Source organism: Misgurnus anguillicaudatus, chromosome 9 (assembly GCF_027580225.2).
Source record: "Misgurnus anguillicaudatus chromosome 9, ASM2758022v2, whole genome shotgun sequence".
Taxonomy (NCBI): domain Eukaryota; kingdom Metazoa; phylum Chordata; class Actinopteri; order Cypriniformes; family Cobitidae; genus Misgurnus; species Misgurnus anguillicaudatus.
In genome coordinates, this window is record NC_073345.2 from 1,331,406 (window position 1) to 1,349,563 (window position 18,158).

The 18,158-nt window shown below is 37.0% G+C and overlaps 1 protein-coding gene across 1 annotated transcript in view; it reads right to left on the bottom strand.

Annotated features, from left to right (window-relative positions):
- The window catches only part of galnt10 (UDP-N-acetyl-alpha-D-galactosamine:polypeptide N-acetylgalactosaminyltransferase 10 (GalNAc-T10)), a 69,494-nt gene that overhangs the window by 14,766 nt on the left and 36,570 nt on the right, over positions 1–18,158 (bottom strand). The window contains exons 7-8 of the mRNA XM_055179141.2: positions 5,583–5,700; positions 981–1,088 (exon numbers count right to left, since the gene is read on the bottom strand). Of these exons, the coding sequence (XP_055035116.1) occupies positions 981–1,088; positions 5,583–5,700 (226 nt within the window). The remainder of the gene's footprint in view (positions 1–980; positions 1,089–5,582; positions 5,701–18,158) is intronic.

Here is an 18,158-nt window from a genome sequence, read left to right on the forward strand (position 1 = left end):
AAGTTATTTGAACGAACCATATTAAACTACTGCATGTATTGAGTATTGTTTTCGTTTTATGAAAATATTATTACATCGCTTCTTACGCAGGTGGAGACATGAGCTTATGAAAGTATTTGGTTTTTCATTTAAAATATAACAAAAGTACGCTCAAACACATTACGAACTATTATTAACATTAACGAAGCAGATTATGTCATATATACTCTGTACTGTAATTGCATTTTTGTAATAATATATGTAAGTGGAATAAATAAATCAGCTTAATCAGCATATTTTTATCAGCATAATATTAGTTGTTTTTAAACAATTATTGTATTTATTGTTTACTGCTAGTTTCTATTAAAGGTTTTACTTGATGGATTTGTAAATACAGATCATGAGTGCATGTGCGCCACAAACACATTCAGTTATTGTGCATGGGGTTAAAAGAAATGTTTTGTATAGATTTACTGCGTTTGTTTCAGCTATTATGGCAACCCCTAACAGCACAAATTATGTCGGTCTTCCTGGATTAAACAGCCAGTCAAAACGGCACACTTGTGTCCTTCGCAATAGACTACCATTAGCTTTAGTGGCTCACCGGAAGTCATAAACCGGAAAGCTCAAAGATGGCGGCGCCCATATTTACGTCAAGAAACAGGTGGACAGGGAGAAATTCACATTTCAGGATTAGGCTACAAAATCAGAGAGTAGCCTATTTATTTTCATTTTAAATTTGTTTAAAAGTAGCCATTTCAAGCTTTCTATAATACATGTCTAATGTTTGTGAGGCACAAGCTGAGTTTTGGTTCATTTATGAGATGCTCCAGTTCACGTTCAATGCAATTGATCGCATTGGCGCCTCCATGTCATGATTATATTGTCTGCTAAATTTTGATCTTATTTATTAAATCCAGACTTTTGGTTGAATATGTGCTTACTAAGTATTGAGTGTTTATAGATTTAAAAGGTTTAAAGTATCAGCTGTTCAAACTCACCCTGGCGAGGCTCATTCCACTTGGTACTTTATAGGGAACATATTTCCTGTATATATGACCCACTCTTGAACATGGAATGTCCTCCATACGACCACCACACATCCACACCTGAGAAAATTTTAAATCATTTAAAAACACAGGCTAACACAAATTTTGCTCAACTCTGTATATGTGTAATTAGTGACATGTCACATGACTGAATACATGTATAAATATTAGGCCTCTTAATCAATTCAAATCAATTCATTGGTGAGAAATCTCATACATTTTCCTATTTTTAACACAATCAGTTAACCAAAAGTGAAATGTTTTCAAAAAGTGTGCAGTACTTTAGCTTAAACAGTGTAAATCTACTCATTCATATTTGTTACGATGTTATCAATCCTAATAAATGCTGTATTTGTTAAAGAATAAAATTTATTGAAAACTACATCAGCCTGTAATCAAAGTCCAGAATTAACACTTATTGGGGCAGTTTTCCAGACAGGGATTAGACTAGTCCTAGACTATAAATATTTTAAGAGCTGTCCAAACTGAAGACAACTTGCACTGACATATCTTAAAATACATCAGTACTCTTTCTTCTGCCTCAAAATGCACACAAGTAATGTTTTTAGTAAGGAATGTTTGTTAAAACGAGTTAAATTTCCTAATTAAACTAAGGCCTAATCCTGGTTTAAGATAATCCCTGTCTGGGAAACTGCCTTATTAAGTACCAATTGCAAAGATAATTAAAGCTGCAAGCAGCGATGGAAGGGCCCTTGCACGCATATGCACCACCACCCTATGGCATAAGTAAAGCAGTGAACCAGGGGGATTTTAATTTAAGTGGGTAAATATAGGTGGATATTCAAAAGAACTTTGATGTGCCACACCTCCTGTGTGCAGCAGGTGGCGCTATGACTGTAACTGATTGTTGTTATATTGATGTGTTCAGGCCAAGAACCTTGTCAAACATCTGAAGTCTGTGACAGGTTGGACATTGCATGCCTGAGTTACAACAGCTTTCTCATGGTGAAACATCAAACTTTTGGACTTTCGAGTCCTGCTCTCCTACGCACCTATCGCACACAGGTGTGCGACGTCCATGTGATTGAAACATCAAACTTTGCCAGGCCACCACGGACACCTTTAACGAAAATTCCAGATCTCCACAATTTATCATTGTGAAGTCCTTAAATTCAGATTGACCAAATATGATGATGATCTGAATAAATTTCTTTGAGCAGTAAATCACAGTGTAAAACCTGCCATTTCCTGCTGCCAGCAGGTGGCACTATAACTTTTACTGAATATTGCCATGTTGATGTGTTCAGGCCAGGACACTTATCAAACATGTGAAGTGTGAGTCAGATTGGACGTTTTAAGCCTGAGTTAGAACAACATCCTGTTTCATTGCGAGAAACAGAAATTTGGCAGGCCACCACGGACACACCCTCCAACAAAAAGTCAAGACCTCCGCAATTTAACACGCAAAGGCCTTTAGATGACACAGACCAAATATGATAATGATCTGATCACATTTCTAGTAGGAGTTTGTTAAAGTCCGAAACAAATAACTGAGAAAATTAAAAATGCCTGACTTCCTGTGGGGTTTAGAGCTTGGCTCCAATACTTTTTTGTAGGTCTTGGGGTGATACATGATCTTCTCACATTTTGTACCTGTATGTTTAACGTAGCAGGGGGCTGCTCTCTTGAACTTTTGTAGGTGGCGCTATAGAGCCATTTCTACACCCTCAGTTATGAAGCCTATATCACATGAAAATTTTCACCACCTTTGACTTGTGTGCAACATTTCATGACTTTTTGAGCTTGTTTAGGCTGTCAAAAATGCAATTCATTTAACAATATATTGTGAGGCCGCCACGGACACGCCCTTTAAACGAAAAGTCAAGGTTGTCGCTATTTATCATCACACAAGATCTTGAGATTAGACTGATGAAACTCTTGAAGTTTATGTTGGCTGCACACGAGCGATCTCACAACGAGACAATATCAGATCAATAAGCAATAGTAAACTTTATTAAGTAGGATAATTACAAATAAAGCGTTCATCTACCTAATGTGCCATTATACACAATATTTTAAAGAATATAACGAGTCCTAGTTTTACATTTATGTAAAATAATATTATTTTAAAATACAGGTATGCACGTGTGTCTAAATATGTAACGTTAAGTTTGTAATTATAGTTCTATGGCGATCTAAACATACTTACACATTATAAGAGATGTGATATCTTTAATCATGAAAACGTTAATAGTTGAGCATCACATGAAACACAAGGTAACTGTCTAATAGCTATTTCAATAATGTGTCAATCAATAAATACTTTTGTCTATAAAGAACTGCCTCGAATAACTGAATAGGACTGAAAATCACTTTACTTGCATCTCAAAAATAAAAACGTTTGAGAAATCATTAGAAAATTTACTCGTTAAGAATCAACTCTGAATATACACAAGTATTTAAAAAGCTATGTTACAGTGGTTAAGTTAATGATGGTTATATTTACCATTTTGTTGCATCTTACCATTTCTGTGTTTCAGATGTGATCCTTATTAAGCAATCATTTTCAATAAACTGACAAGCAGCCGTAGTAATAATAGCGCGGTACTTTATTTACATATGAAGTTTATATCAGTGCACAAACAGTGTATTTAAAGACATCTTCTCCGGATGGATTTCAACATCCATGGCTCCTGTCGTCTCATCATCATCATCTTCGTTTCATCTCCTGCTCTTGCATCTGTTGCTGTGTCATCTCTCATATACAAAATAAAAACTCATGGATGACAAACTGAAAGCTTTACGTTGGCATTTTTTCTGTAAAACGGACACAAAAGAATAAAGCAGCACGTGATGTTTTGTATAAAGGGTTTGTAAATACACATACAGTATACCCACATATAAAGTTTGCTACATTCATATAAGAGTTAAATTAATATCCAAAATACCATAAAGCATGGCTACGACTAATATAATAAATCCATGGTTACTTTTTCTAAGGGCTGACTAAAAAATTCAACAGAGATGACAATATAACACAAAAAACACAATAAACACCCATGTAAGCCACTTATACAATCGTTATTTGTATTGTATTTTAAGTGTTTTGTATGCAAACGTTATGTAGCAAGTTTACTCACCGACTGTAGATACCATCGTGGCTCGAGTGATCGCTTCTTTAATACATGGACGATGAAATGATGATCCAACACTCATCTTTAATTTCTCAGCACTTTTGCACTTTAAACACTTTGTTCTGTGCCCGAAACTTTATAAACTTCTCCCAAACCGGTAGCGGTGTGCGCCGGATCCTTAGCATGGCGAGTTCGGCGTTGTAACGCGTCTTTGTTTTTTACATATCCAGATCATTTTCTACAGTCCAAAGTACAAACATAGCAGGCATCTTCCGTTAAACAGTAAATTACTGGTGATCCCGATTATTTTTAAAGTTTTAAATCTGCAGACAGATGGATGCGCATCTTGCCAGAGACTCAGATAAACTCCGCCTTTGACCTTTACCACTCCCCTAGCCCCGAGAAGCCCGCTCTGGCCCAAGGTATTCGGCGGGCCAGAAAAGCCGGACTTTAAGCCCCAACGAAGCACCAGTGAAGCACGATCATGCCCCGGAAGTGACAATGCAAACGCGACAGGCCTGGGCAGGCACTGGCACGCACGCTTGAAGCCCGATAGTGCAAACACGGCTATTGTTGATGTGTTCAGGCCGGGACCCTTATCAAACGTGTGAAGTCGGGGGCAGATCGGACAATGTATGTCTGAATTACAACAGCTTCCTGAAAACAGTGAAATTTGTCAGGCTGCCATGGACACACCCTACAAAGAAAAGTCAAAAGCTCCGCAATTTAACATCATAAGATGACCCTACCAAATTTCTTATCGGTACGTTTTTCGTAGCGGGAGGGTTGTTCTTTTGAAATTTTGCAGGTGCCGCTATCGAGTCATTTCTACACGCCCACTTCTGATGCCTATACCACATGTAAATTTTCATCACTTCTGACATGTGTGCAAAGTTTCATGAGTTTTCGTGCATGTCTAGGCCCTCAAAAATGCGATTCATTTTGGAGAAGAAGAGGAAAAAGAAACTGAGCAAAAACAATAGGGCTTTGCACCCATGGTGCAGGCCATTCTGGCTTGCTCCTCGGTGCTCTAGCACTAAATAGTAAATAATCTCACTTTGGCATGAAAACAAATAATTGTTTTAGCACATAATTTTTTTACAATTACACAAAAAACCTTATAGTAGGTTATAAAGGAATTACATGCATCATTTTGTACTGACCAGAAAAAAATAATGACATACAGTACTGTTCTTTTGCACATCAACAGTAAACTCAGGACAAACCTCAAAAGACAATTAATTGATAAAACTACAGTTAGAAAATGTATTTTACATAGTGTAGGCAAAAATGTAACTATCCATTGGTCCAATGGCGGAAACCAATCGGCATGGCGTTCAGTCTTTTCCGGCGCTTACTGATGATGTTCTGATGTTACGTAATTTAGGTAGTTTATCAATAAAAACCTGCTCCACAGTGCTCATGATCTTTGGACCGGTTTTGGATGATGGACTGTTACCTTAAAAGAGATCTCATATTGCTCTCCTCCCCAAATCTCCAGTCCTGTGTCATATCCTCCCAGTTCCCAGAACCACCTTCTGTCCACAGCAAAGAGACCACCTGCCATTACTGGAGAACTTAGAGAAAAGAAAAAACAAATTTTAAGTGTGACGATTTCAATGCAACAGCTCAGACCACATCCAACTGAGTTCAAGTGATGAAATGAATTTTAAAAAGGAAAACTGCAACATAAAATGTCTTTGGTTACTTCTGTAGCCCTTGTTTCCTGAGAAGGGAAGGAGGCGCTGCGTCACTTTAGTCACAATATCTGATGCTCTGTGTAAAATCAGTCCAATAGGGAGAAAATACGTCATAGGTGGGATGATGTAGGAATCAAGAAATATAAGGGCATTGGAAAAGTATAGTATTCACTATTGAAGGATTTTGTGTATATTTCTTTCATGTTTAATCAATGTCTGATGCGTAACATTGCAACTGTGCCCTGATTTTATCAACGTATTATTGTTTACCCAAATGGCCCATACAATTAGACCTTTAGGTCATCATTAGGTCACATTCTTGTAGGTTCTCTGTAGGTGGGACTGTCACATCAGATATCCAATTCTCCATCTGGTGCTATTCTATTCTTTGTGTACCATGTATAAAGGTCTGCTCACACAAGCAGTACCTTGGGTTAAGAATGTAGAAGGTTGACACAACAACATCGCCCTTGAAGAACTAGGGCTGTCCTCGACTAAGGATTTACATATTCGAATCAGAATTGTCGAATCTTTTCATAGTCGATAGTCGAATCATCTATGTGTGTGTGTGCATGGGTTGGGAGGGGGTCAGACCAGGTACAAATTGATAACTTTTATTTTCTTTCACAAGCAGCACACATAAACAACTTTCTGATAAAGTGACCAAAAACTGTCTTTCAAGTGATGAACGAAGACAAAACTGACGATGCATTTATATATTTTTAATGTAAAATTTAAGGCAACATTTGTTTAACTAGAAAATGCATTTCGGGACGAACTGCAAAAGTGTGCTTGCTCTGGTGCCGCCGATTTAGTTTGTGCATCCTCACATTGGAGTCCCAAGTTCATGTACAAAGTTTGGTTTCAATACGTGAAAGCGTTCCTGAGATAAACTACTTCCTGTTTTGGCGGCGTCGACGCACATTTAGTTTTTGCGGTTAACTTATTTACTCACTTAAGTACACATAACCAAAAGTTTATAATATGGAATATAACATTGTTTTATGCAGTTTTTTGTCAATGCTAATTATTTCACGACCTCTATTTAAACTATAACCGCCATTTTAATAGCTGGCAAACATTAGGCTAGCTTCTAATAAGAGAAATTATACTTTTAGATTTCGTCAGGGCAGTAAAATCAGGTGTATGTTTGTCAGCGCGATACGCATGCAGTGATGCAGGTGCTGGGCTGTGAGCGATTGGCGATTAACTTACTATCTGTCTGATTATTTAGGCTTCAACGTGGCAAACTCAGCCTAGATTCATGAAGATTTTAACAGAGGTGGAAAGAGTAGCCAAAAACTTTACTGAAGTTAAAGTAACTAAATAAATAATTACTCAAGTAGAAGTAAAAAGTATGCAATGAAAATAATACTCAAGTAGCGAGTTAGTAGTTACTCATGAAAAAATAAATCTAGATATATGCACACACACGCACACACACACACACACACACACACACACACACACGCACACACACACACACACGCAGTGCCCTCCATAAGTATCAGAACAATAAAGACAAGATTTTTCTGTTTGATGTGGAGACCAGAAATTGGTAAGATAAATATCAGTATACCAGAAGTTTAGAATGTCACATTTTATTAACCTTTGTTTATGTTTCAACACATACATGCTTTAACAACAAAGAACAACAGCATTAAATGCTGACTTATGTGTATTGTACACAAATGCACATAAGTGAATCAAACTGATCCTACATATTTTATGCTTTTCATGTGTAAACAATCAGGACACAGCTCAGTGCCCATTAAAAAAAATAATGCGACAGATTCTGTACTTTTGTCTCATGTTCATCTTTTAATGTTTAGACATTTCTTGACTCCACAGCAAACAGAAGAATACTTATGAAGGGCATTTCTACAGTATGTGTAAAACTGCAACATACACCAACAGTATACAGAAAAATTTAGCTTGTAGCTGAAATATCAGACAAGTAAACTGACAACAGTTTTGTATATGTATAAAGTTGGAATCTCCTAAGATGGTCTGAGGACATTGACAGTTTACACTTAGACAAAACTCATGTTTTCTTACGTTGTCATGTCACGTGTGTTTTGTGAGAATCACTTACATCATACAGTACATTAAACAGCGAATCAGACGTCAATCATCGATGGATTTTCTTCAATCTGTGCTACAGTGTTTCTGGAGGTTGCACGCGTTTAACTGTGTCTGACGACGAACAGGTCGGCGGTCGCGCGTATGTAATGGCGGGTACATGTGTGAAGTTTTGCTTTTAGTTAAAAGATTGGTAAATTCATTTCCACGTCACCCAACACTGGTTATATTCTGCGTGTTTCTACATAGGTTACGAGTAAAACAGCTTCGGACGATTCCGTGTTTGAAGCGATCTGAACAATTCATTCAAACTGATTCGCGAACCACTTTAAAACATTTGGCCCATTCGCTTTGTAAAGAGTCGACTCAAAAGACTCATTTATTTGCAACACTTTGTAATGAAAACGACTCAAATGAGTCATTAATCCGCGAATGCGCCAGAAACACAAGATAGCAATTTAAAAATAAAATACAAATTTCGTAATTAATTAAAATACCGATGCCAAACGATCACTGCTACCCGAGGACGCGAAACTGACGTCTTTACAAACTAATACGTTTACAATGTATTACATTGATGAAAAAGGGAATTAAACTTGTTGTGCCATATATCACTGAAATAAAAGAAAGGGATTAAAATATGTCTGAATCATATAATTCCTACCTGTATGTGAAAATGCACGTTCTCCAGAGAGCTCGCGTTGATTCAAGCATTCAGAATATAAAATCCATTTGCAGTTTTGCGTCCGAAACCGCATACTGTATAGTGAATAAGATGAAGTTTACGATTCTAAAAATATGTATCCAGGAATCTGTCCATATACGATACGAAGCTTGAGTGGCAGCCGAGGTTACTGAGTCCTCCACGGGCTCGCAGCAGAGTCTGAGGCTGTCGCCTCTTCTCCGGGCTTCTCTGCTTTCTCTTCCTCAGCTCTTCGCTGTATTGTGGCTCTTAAAGGAACACATGATTCTCTCAACAGCTCTTTTAAATTCCATTTTGCCATTTTAACATTAAAACTACATCCCGCCATTGTTATTCAAACTTTTCCACGGAGCAATAGCCTGTTAGCTTAGCTTCTAAAGATGGCTGCCGCTATCTTTACATTCTGTCTAAAAAACACGTTTGAACGTAAAGGCTGCCCTCTACTGGTAAAGGCTAATGACATTTTTTAATTTTACACAGGTTTTAATTGGACATTTTAAAGTGAAAATAACATAATATAGACATGTTTCTGCAATGTTTTTTTTATCTTGGGCATCTTCACATTGGAGTAAAGAGTTCATATAAACATTTTGGTTAATAAATGTTACAGACATATTGAGATTTGAACTACTTCCTGTTTTGGCGGCGTTGACGCACATTTAGTTTGGGCTGTGGCGCGCAAACGCTTCCGAAAATCAAAAATCCTTCTAGTAACTTTTGTGAGGCTCGGTCCAAGGATCGCGTACGTGGAATTTCATGAAGTTTGGACAAAATTTGTGACCTGTGAAACTTTTTTAAGGTTTTGTGTTCTATCCAATATGGTGGCCGAACGACATGGATCTGTGACTTCATCTTCTCAAGCAACTTACACCGGTACTGCCTGAACATTTTAAAGTTTGAACGGTGTCTCTGCGTCAAACGGTCTGGTCGCTAGAGCTGGCCAAAAAAATCTACCCGGGAAAAATAATAATAATAACTAGAAAATGCATTTCCGGAGGAACTGCAAAAGTGTGCTTGCTCTGGTGCCGCCGATTTAGTTTGTGCATCCTCACATTCGAGTCCCAAGTTCATGTACAAAGTTTGGTTTCAATACGTAAAAGCGTTCCTGAGATATAAAGTACTTCCTGTTTGGCGGCGTAAAATTTTAGAAAAAAATGTGTTCTTTTGATGTTGTGCATCCTCACATTGGAGACCCAAGTTCATGTACAAAGTTTGGTCTCAATACATTAAAGCGTTCCTGAGGTGTAACCACTTCCTGTTTGGCGGCGTAAAATTTTAGAAAAAAATGTGTTCTTTTGATGTTGTGCATCCTCACATTGGAGACCCAAATTCATGTACAAAGTTTGGTTTCAATGGGTTAAAGCGTTCCTGAGAAATAAACTACTTCCTGTTTGGCGGCGTAAAATTTTTGAAAAAAAAAATTCTTTTGATGTTGTGCATCCTCACATTGGAGACCCAAATTCATGTACAAAGTTTGGTTTTAATACATGAAAGCGTTGCTGAGATATAAACTACTTCCTGTTTGGCGGCGTAAAATTTTAGGGAAATTTTTTTTCTTTTGATGTTGTGCATCCTCACATTGGAGACTTAAATTCATGTACAAAGTTTGGTTCCAATACGTGAAAGCGTTCCTGAGATATAAACTACTTCCTGTTTTGGCGGCGTCGATGCACATTTAGTTTGGGCTGTGACGGGCAAACGCTTCCGAAAATCAAAAATCCTTCTAGTAACTTTTGTGAGGCTTGGTCCAAGGATCGTGTACGTCGATTTTCGTGAAGTTTGGACAAAATTTGTGACCTGTGAAACTTTTTTAAGGTTTTGTGTTCTATCCAATATGGCGGAAGAACGACATCGATCTGTGACTTCATCTTCTCAAGCAACTTACACCGGTACTGTCCGAACATTGTAAAGTTTGAACAGTGTCCCTGCGTCAAACGGTCTAGTCGCTAGAGCTGGCCAAAAAAATCTACCCGGGAAAAATAATAAAAAAGATAATAATAAAACTTAAGAAGAACAATAAGTGTGCTTTTGCAAGCACACTTAATAAAACTTAAGAAGAACAATAAGTGTGCTTTTGCAAGCACACTTAATTATTCCTCATAACATTTTAAAGCCACGATCTACAGAACATCACACAAAAATACATTTTGATAACTAAACCTAAAAATATAACAAAGGTGACCGTGCCTTGGAAACCTCGGCTAATTCAGTGTTTTTATTTAATTTGGAGATTAAGCGCGTCAAAGCAGTCATGAGCAAAAAAACGACAAATGAGAAATGACAAATAATTTGTGATTGTTACTGCAAATGATAAAAACTAAGCTTTATATACAATTCATAAAAACACTGAAATTAATGATTTTATAGACACTACGCGTTATTATTTAGCACAGAAATACCTGCTTGCTTTGACTTTGATCATCTCCATTCACTTTAGATACAGAAACAACTGATGATATTATTTATTTCAGGAATCTCTTTTCTATCATTTGAAAGTGAACACCAACCATAATATTAAATCACAAGAAAGACAGTCGTGTCAGGCATAAATATAGATTTGGTGCAGATATTTTCCGTTTCATCACCGAAATTTAAAGAAACGGTTTACCTGTTTTGTAGTTTAACTTTTGACAAGATAACCATATGTTTTAAATACATTTTAAAAACTTTTACCCGTCGAAAACATCCATTTTTTAATGTTCAGTTTGATGAACTTCTAAATATGAGACGCAGAGCACCTAGCACGTTCGGCTAAATTGCATGCGCAAGCATGGCCAGCACCCAATAGTGCAAAATCTATACAACGAAAAGCAATCCAAAATGTACAGACTTAAATTAGATCAGAATTTACGTTTATAATAAATACATTTTTTTAATAAAATAAGGTCAGAAGTAACAAAGTGCAGAACAAATGTGCAAAATGCCTCAAGTGCACGAAAACAAAACACAAGCCAAATAGATACATCAGATAACCCAGAGTGATTTATAAATAAAATAAAATAAAATAAAATGAAGAAATTATTAAAAGAATGAAAGTATAGCCAGAATTGCCAGCTTTTTCTTTTAAATGTAGAAACAAAGAGGCAATGGTTTATTAACATAGAAACCTCTTATGGACGTGTAGCCCGGTCACAGGGGTTGCTGGATTTATTAACGCATTTTAAAAATATTTATGGGGACTACGGATGAAAATTAGCCCTCGGCTAAATCCGGCACAATACATGAGATGAAAATTTTATGTTAAAAATTGTGCATGGTCCCATTATAAATAAATAAATGAATGAATGAATGAAAGCTGATACTTCACATATTATTTGCAGAATTATAATAATTTGCTGTATATTAATATATTGGGAGAAAGCTGATGAGAAATCAGAGTTGTGCACAGTGCACCCATATACGGACAAAATGAAAGGATCCTCATTTCATAACACATCTGCGACGATTCGACTGTGAGATTGGTAGTCGAATCAGGCTTCCCCTATCGATGCATCGAATCTTCGACTATTCGGGGTCACCCCTATGAAGAACTATGCTACATAAGAACCTTCATTAAATCTCTTTCCCCACAAGCACTTGGTCCTGCTTATTTTACATATTAAATGCATTGCATACCACTGCAACAAGAAGAGAACAGAAGAATTTCGAAAATTCTAGTTTCAGAAGATTACTGAAGATAAATCGACTGTGTTTGTGAAACAAACTTTGAGGACTTTGTCTTAAAAATCTTTATTTGATGAGTGAAACTTATCAGCTCTCTAAAAAAATATATATATATATATATTTTAAATTAAGCAGACCAATGCTCATAATGTAGCATTGTTAATAATTTTAGGCTTGGTCCTTTACTGGAGTTTGTAGAAATTTTTAAACAATTAAGTCCAATTTAAACAATTGTCCAATTAAGACAAGGACAATTTCTGCCATGTCGTTTACTGGCAAACAACTTAAACAAATATTTTTATTAGAAAAAGAATAAAATATTTTTTCGAGATCATTTTGTTTGTATGTGTCCTGTCAAGAACAGAAAGATTGTTTGCTTGCTTTTTGAAACGCGTCTCTCCTTGTATGCACTTTTGAGTGCACTTTAACGCGTGCACACACAGACTGAGGGCGAATTCCAAATGGCGCTTCGAGAAGAAGATACAGCATAAACAGTCGCGTTGTCTGTTGTCTTAATTATTAACAATTATTAATTATTAATTATGACAAAAGGCACTTGCTTTTAAATCTTACTTATTGCCCCTTTAAAGCCTTTAAAGGGGCAATAAGTAAGATTTTAAAAGCAAGTGCCTTTTGTCCCTCTCTGCTATTATAGTTTATCAATACGGCGGAACGATATGGGTGCCTCCTTGGACTTACCCGTTCAATGTAAGTAAAGAGAAGAAATTCTAAGCTTACAAAGAAAAGTCAGATCACTGGCAGAGGTCATTTGACACCAACGAGGACATATTCATGAATAAAGACATTGATTTTGATTAATAAAACACTTAAAATCTTACTTATTGCCCCTTTAAAACACGTTCAAATGATCAGCTTTCACCCTATTTAAATTTGCGTATTAATCTGCGAATCGCATGCGAGCCGAACCGTGGGTCGTGATGTGCACAGATCACGGATCAACTGTGATCCGTTACACCACTAAAAAAACTATTGCAGGTACTCACCCTGACTTTTTTTGAAGAGCTTGCTGTAACTGCACATATGTTAAAAACTAATTTGGAAGATTAATGAGGACTGCAGCAGTACAGCATGAGGAACACACCTGTAAAAGCTACTCATCAGTCTCCAGTGTATCCTGCCACCCTCAAGTGAGACTTCCTGAAATGGTGGAAGTGGGACACCATTGGTGCCGTCTCTGAGCCCAAGTGTGGAGGTTGTCATTGCGGGAACTGCAGGCCGGGGGGGTAAAGAAATGTCACTCGCAAAAGAAAGGTAGGTGAAAAAGGTAAAAAATGACTTAGCATATGTAAATGGAGATTCCCTGTCAAACAACAGAAGGGCTGTCGAAGCAACATTTCTCAGGACAGAAAAGCAGCTAGCAAAGGAACCAAAATGGAAAGTTGCCGTCACAGCACATGACATGGCCCAACGCAAAGCTGTAGTAAAGTTGTCCAAAGAAGTGATTGAGAGCTGGACTGGGTCAGTGTGGTACATCAGTCACTTAATCGTTCCAAATCCTCACTCTGTTACGACCCCGGTAAGGCTCGTTTGGAACAGCAACCAAACTTTAGAGGCCTGACCTTAAATGACCTACTGCTCAAGGGTCCCGACGTGCTCAACCCCATGCGTGCTGTCCTGTTGAGGTGCCGAGCTGGAGTGTTCACTGCACTGGGCAACATAACTTTCAAAAATTCCAACAAAAATTCGAGAGATTCAAAGCAGGAGTAACATCCAGGATTGGTGGTGGGTTCCAGGGCCAATGGATATTGCAGACATCATCACAAGAGAAGTCCCTAAAGATTTGGATAAAGAGTGGAAGTCATGTCCAAAGTTTCTTAGTCTATCAGTGAATGCGTGGCCAATTAAATCTGCTAAAGATGTTGCTGCATTTGTCTGGAGAGCTCCAAATAAGTTCCTTCAAGGCAAGACAATGGACAAAGCAGTATCATCAGTTGATAATTATTACTCTCAAAGAAAGAAAAGATGCATTCAGGGTTCCCTGCCTAGCAGTGCAAAAGGGTGTGATCTTCTCAAACACCACAATAGATCGACTGATTGTCTACAGAGGCATGGCAACTGGACTTTTGGTGTTCAAGCCTTTTTATGAGGATCTCAAAACTAGCCAACACTATATCTACAGAGAGGTTCTTTTTAGCATACTAGAGGTTTGAAAATGTAATGCACTGCTGCTATTGTTTGTGTGCAGTGTGCACCAGGAGTTGACACTACGGCAGACGGCAGCGCTTGCATAAAGAAACATGACAAGTTTAAGTATTGGAGCTTGAGGTCTGTTTTAAATGCTGTGCAGCTACTTATCACAAAACTCTGAAGAGACAGCCGGAAAGCTCTGAAGCTTTGTTGGTTAAGAGACACTATACTTTGTCATGCTTGCTATTGCTGCTTTTAACGTGTGAATGTAGCATTCAATTATGTCATTGTTCTTGTAGCGTATATTCAACATACAAGGTGTAGGGTGTTAAAAAATTTTCTCATGTGTGTGTTTATACTTTAACAATTAAGGGTTTGTTAAGATTTACTTAAATTTAATTTATTAAGTGGCTTAATTTGTCTAGTTTAATTAGGTAATTCATGTTTTGTATAGCTGTTTAAATACTTTAAAGTGCCCATATTATGAAAAACTCCCCTTTTCTGCGTTTTGGGGTTCATTTGTGTCTCTGATGCTTCCACACGCATACAAACTTGGAAAAAAATCCATCCATGCTGTTTTGAGTGAGATTCAGGTTTCTGAATGTCCTCTGCCTTGAGTCTCAGATTACACAGTTTCAAAATCAGCTCCGAAGTGACGTAACTAGCCTTGTCGCCACATTTCGTTTGAATTTGTCTTCACCCACCAGGTAGCTAGAGAGCACAGAGCAGTCACTTCGCTAATATCCTCTATACTGGTATCATGTCTCACGGAAATAACAGTGCTATTTGGATATCATGGATTATACTCCCGCCTACTTTTAAAAACAAAGTTTTAACGCGTGTTTATTGGAACCTAAAGTGTAATCTCATATACAATTTGTTACAACATAAATTGTCCTCAGATTGTAGGCGATAAGACGTTCATAAGAAATCTGATGTTAACAACAGACTATATATCTATATTTCATGGATTATACGCATTTGTGGACAAAAATGGTCATTGGATGTATTCTAGACGGTTTTCATGGATTATTCACACATCTGAAACAGACTGGATTCGATTTGCGATCGTTATATCAACACAAAAGGTAAGAAGTCACGTCTATATTTTGCATGTTGTCATCTTCTGTCAAAATTCTACATTTATGATGCTAGAGCATTTGTATCTCAAAACAGAGATCATACATTGATGCTAATCCCATAAATTACACCTTTTAAATGTATAGTGATGTTAATATTATTGTTTGTAGACAGTAGGCTATATAGATATTTTTTGCAGGCTAGATAGTTTGCAGCGTGGTTTCGAAAGTTAAAAAATATATTTAATGGCTTTATTTTACAATTCTACATGAACTAAGTAATAGTGCTTTGCCAAACTAAAAGTGTTTTGCCAAACTAACCGAGACTGGGCCTTGCCGACCCGGCTTTTCTGACGAGGCTAACGTACCCCCGAGTCTCTTATCACTTTCCCAATATACGGTCCGGACCTCCCGCTAGCTTCTAGCAATTAGCACGTGGTCCACAAGCAGTATACATCCCCTGCCGGGTCTAAATTTCTGTTATTTGCGAAAATAATGCGTTTGAAAATGTTTTATAACAGGAGTATGTTAGCATTGTACAGGGAAAACGAGTGTATTGTTGAGACAGCTACATCACAATTTAATCTGGAATCATTATGTGTCATGAGTTTCTTCTCCTGGAGTGGACTTATTAGTGATACTTTTTTGCTTGATTTGTCTGTTGGCAACATAAACCGTTAATAATAATATATAAAACACAGTATGGTCTGTACTGCTCACGATATCACTATGCACGCGCACATGACGTTAGTAGTGGGGCGTGATCAAAGGAGCAGCAGCTCATAAATATGTAATGACTAGCTCAAAACGGCACAATCTGAAATGCCCTGAAACAGAGACTCCTAGAGATGGGTAAAAATCTTTTTCTACAAGCTATTTCGAGCAAACAACTTTTGAAACATGTTTTATGGAACTCATACACCTATTTAACTTGTGGAAAAGCTGTCATAAGATGGGCACTTTAAATTACTTTAAAATACTGCTTAAAATCCATCTACTACTACTAACTTAATAATAACTACTAATAAATTAATAAGTATGATTTGACTATATAATTAAATATAGATTGCTTAGAAATGTATTAATAAATATGGTTTAAAGCACCGGTGATTTAATATAGCCTTTGTAGTTAAGATCCAGTCAATTAAGATTTTATTTTATCAGAAGCAATTTCAGAATTATATTTAAGGTTAAAGTGCACCTATTTTGTTGGTAAAAACAACATTATTTTGTATATTTGGTATACTGCCCTCCAAAGGCAGAGTGCAGTATCTACGCAAACACTGAAACTGAGAAAAATGGCTTTAAAGTTTTTACACTAGCCAGCCAAACATGTTGTGGGTAGATTAGTGGTAATGCATTCATGTAATGCCTTGTTAGGAAGAAATTTTTATAGAAAAAAAAACATGACCACCGATGTGACCCTTGACTCTCAAAATGCAGATACTGCACTCTGCCTTTGGATGACCTTTAACAACTAAAGCACTATTGCAATAGCAGAGTGCAGTATCTACGAACTAAATGTGTTCACTCAACTTTTTCTCATGCTTCTTAATACATTTTGATTGTTTTTAATAACTGTAATAGTTTTATTGATGTTTGCATGTTGTGAATGCTAAAAATGCTCCTTTTACCACAAAGAGTATTTTACTCATTTTATTAATTTTTATTTATTAATTTACATTATACGAGGTTTGCTTTAAAAACAGTAGTTAAAAAATAACACAAGTTAAAAATAGAAGAACATGTTTGTCCCAAAGACATTATTGTAACTAACAGTATGCCCATTTTAGTTAATTTTCATGTTGTCTCAAAGTAGCACATTTATGTAAACTTAGATATTCTTAATATTAGCTTAAGAAGTACTAAACAAAATGTTTTAATATTAAGTAGCCTACAAAATTAGTTCGTGGAAAAAGAGCACTTATTATGGAAGTGTACTTTTTCACGTAGCGTGCTTTCTGCCGACCCCGGCTGCGCTCGTCAGGTTGACTGGGCGCCGTTAACTTTGCCTAACAATATAACTTTACCAGACTCTTATCAAACAAAGGAGTAACCCCTGTCAATACAATTGGATTAGCTGCCTAAAAAGTGGAGAGATGTTCGAATCAACAAACACCAATGCGACTGAATCGGATTATATCATTATTGTCGGAGGATATTGCCTTCAATGAACGAGCACAGGTAGGTCAAAACTTGCTAGCAGCTGGCTAGTTAACTACTTATAAAGCTGTAATTTGCCTATGTATGAGTTATTATCTTGCTATCTTCCTTACCCGTATTTGCTTATTTGCGTTTTAACGTGAATTCAACCATCATTTGTGCCATGGTTGGTTTGTTGTTGTGTGTCACTTACTGCGGTTTGACTTGGTATTAGCATGGATTTTGTAGTTACTGCAATTTTGACACCCTCATTTCTCTGAAACGGGACAAAATTTAACCAGGAGACTTTGTCATTAGACAGAACAGATGTCATAAAGCTCATTTCAAGCCTTAACTCCATTTTGACCAAGCGTGTAGTTACTGCGCTTTCGCTTTGGACGGCAGTATAATACAATGTGTTCGGGTGGTTTATGGTTAAAAAAACACAATTATTTTCCACACCGTCCATTTTTGTTGCTCCAGATATCCCTCCCTTCATCAAATGCTCTGATTTGTTA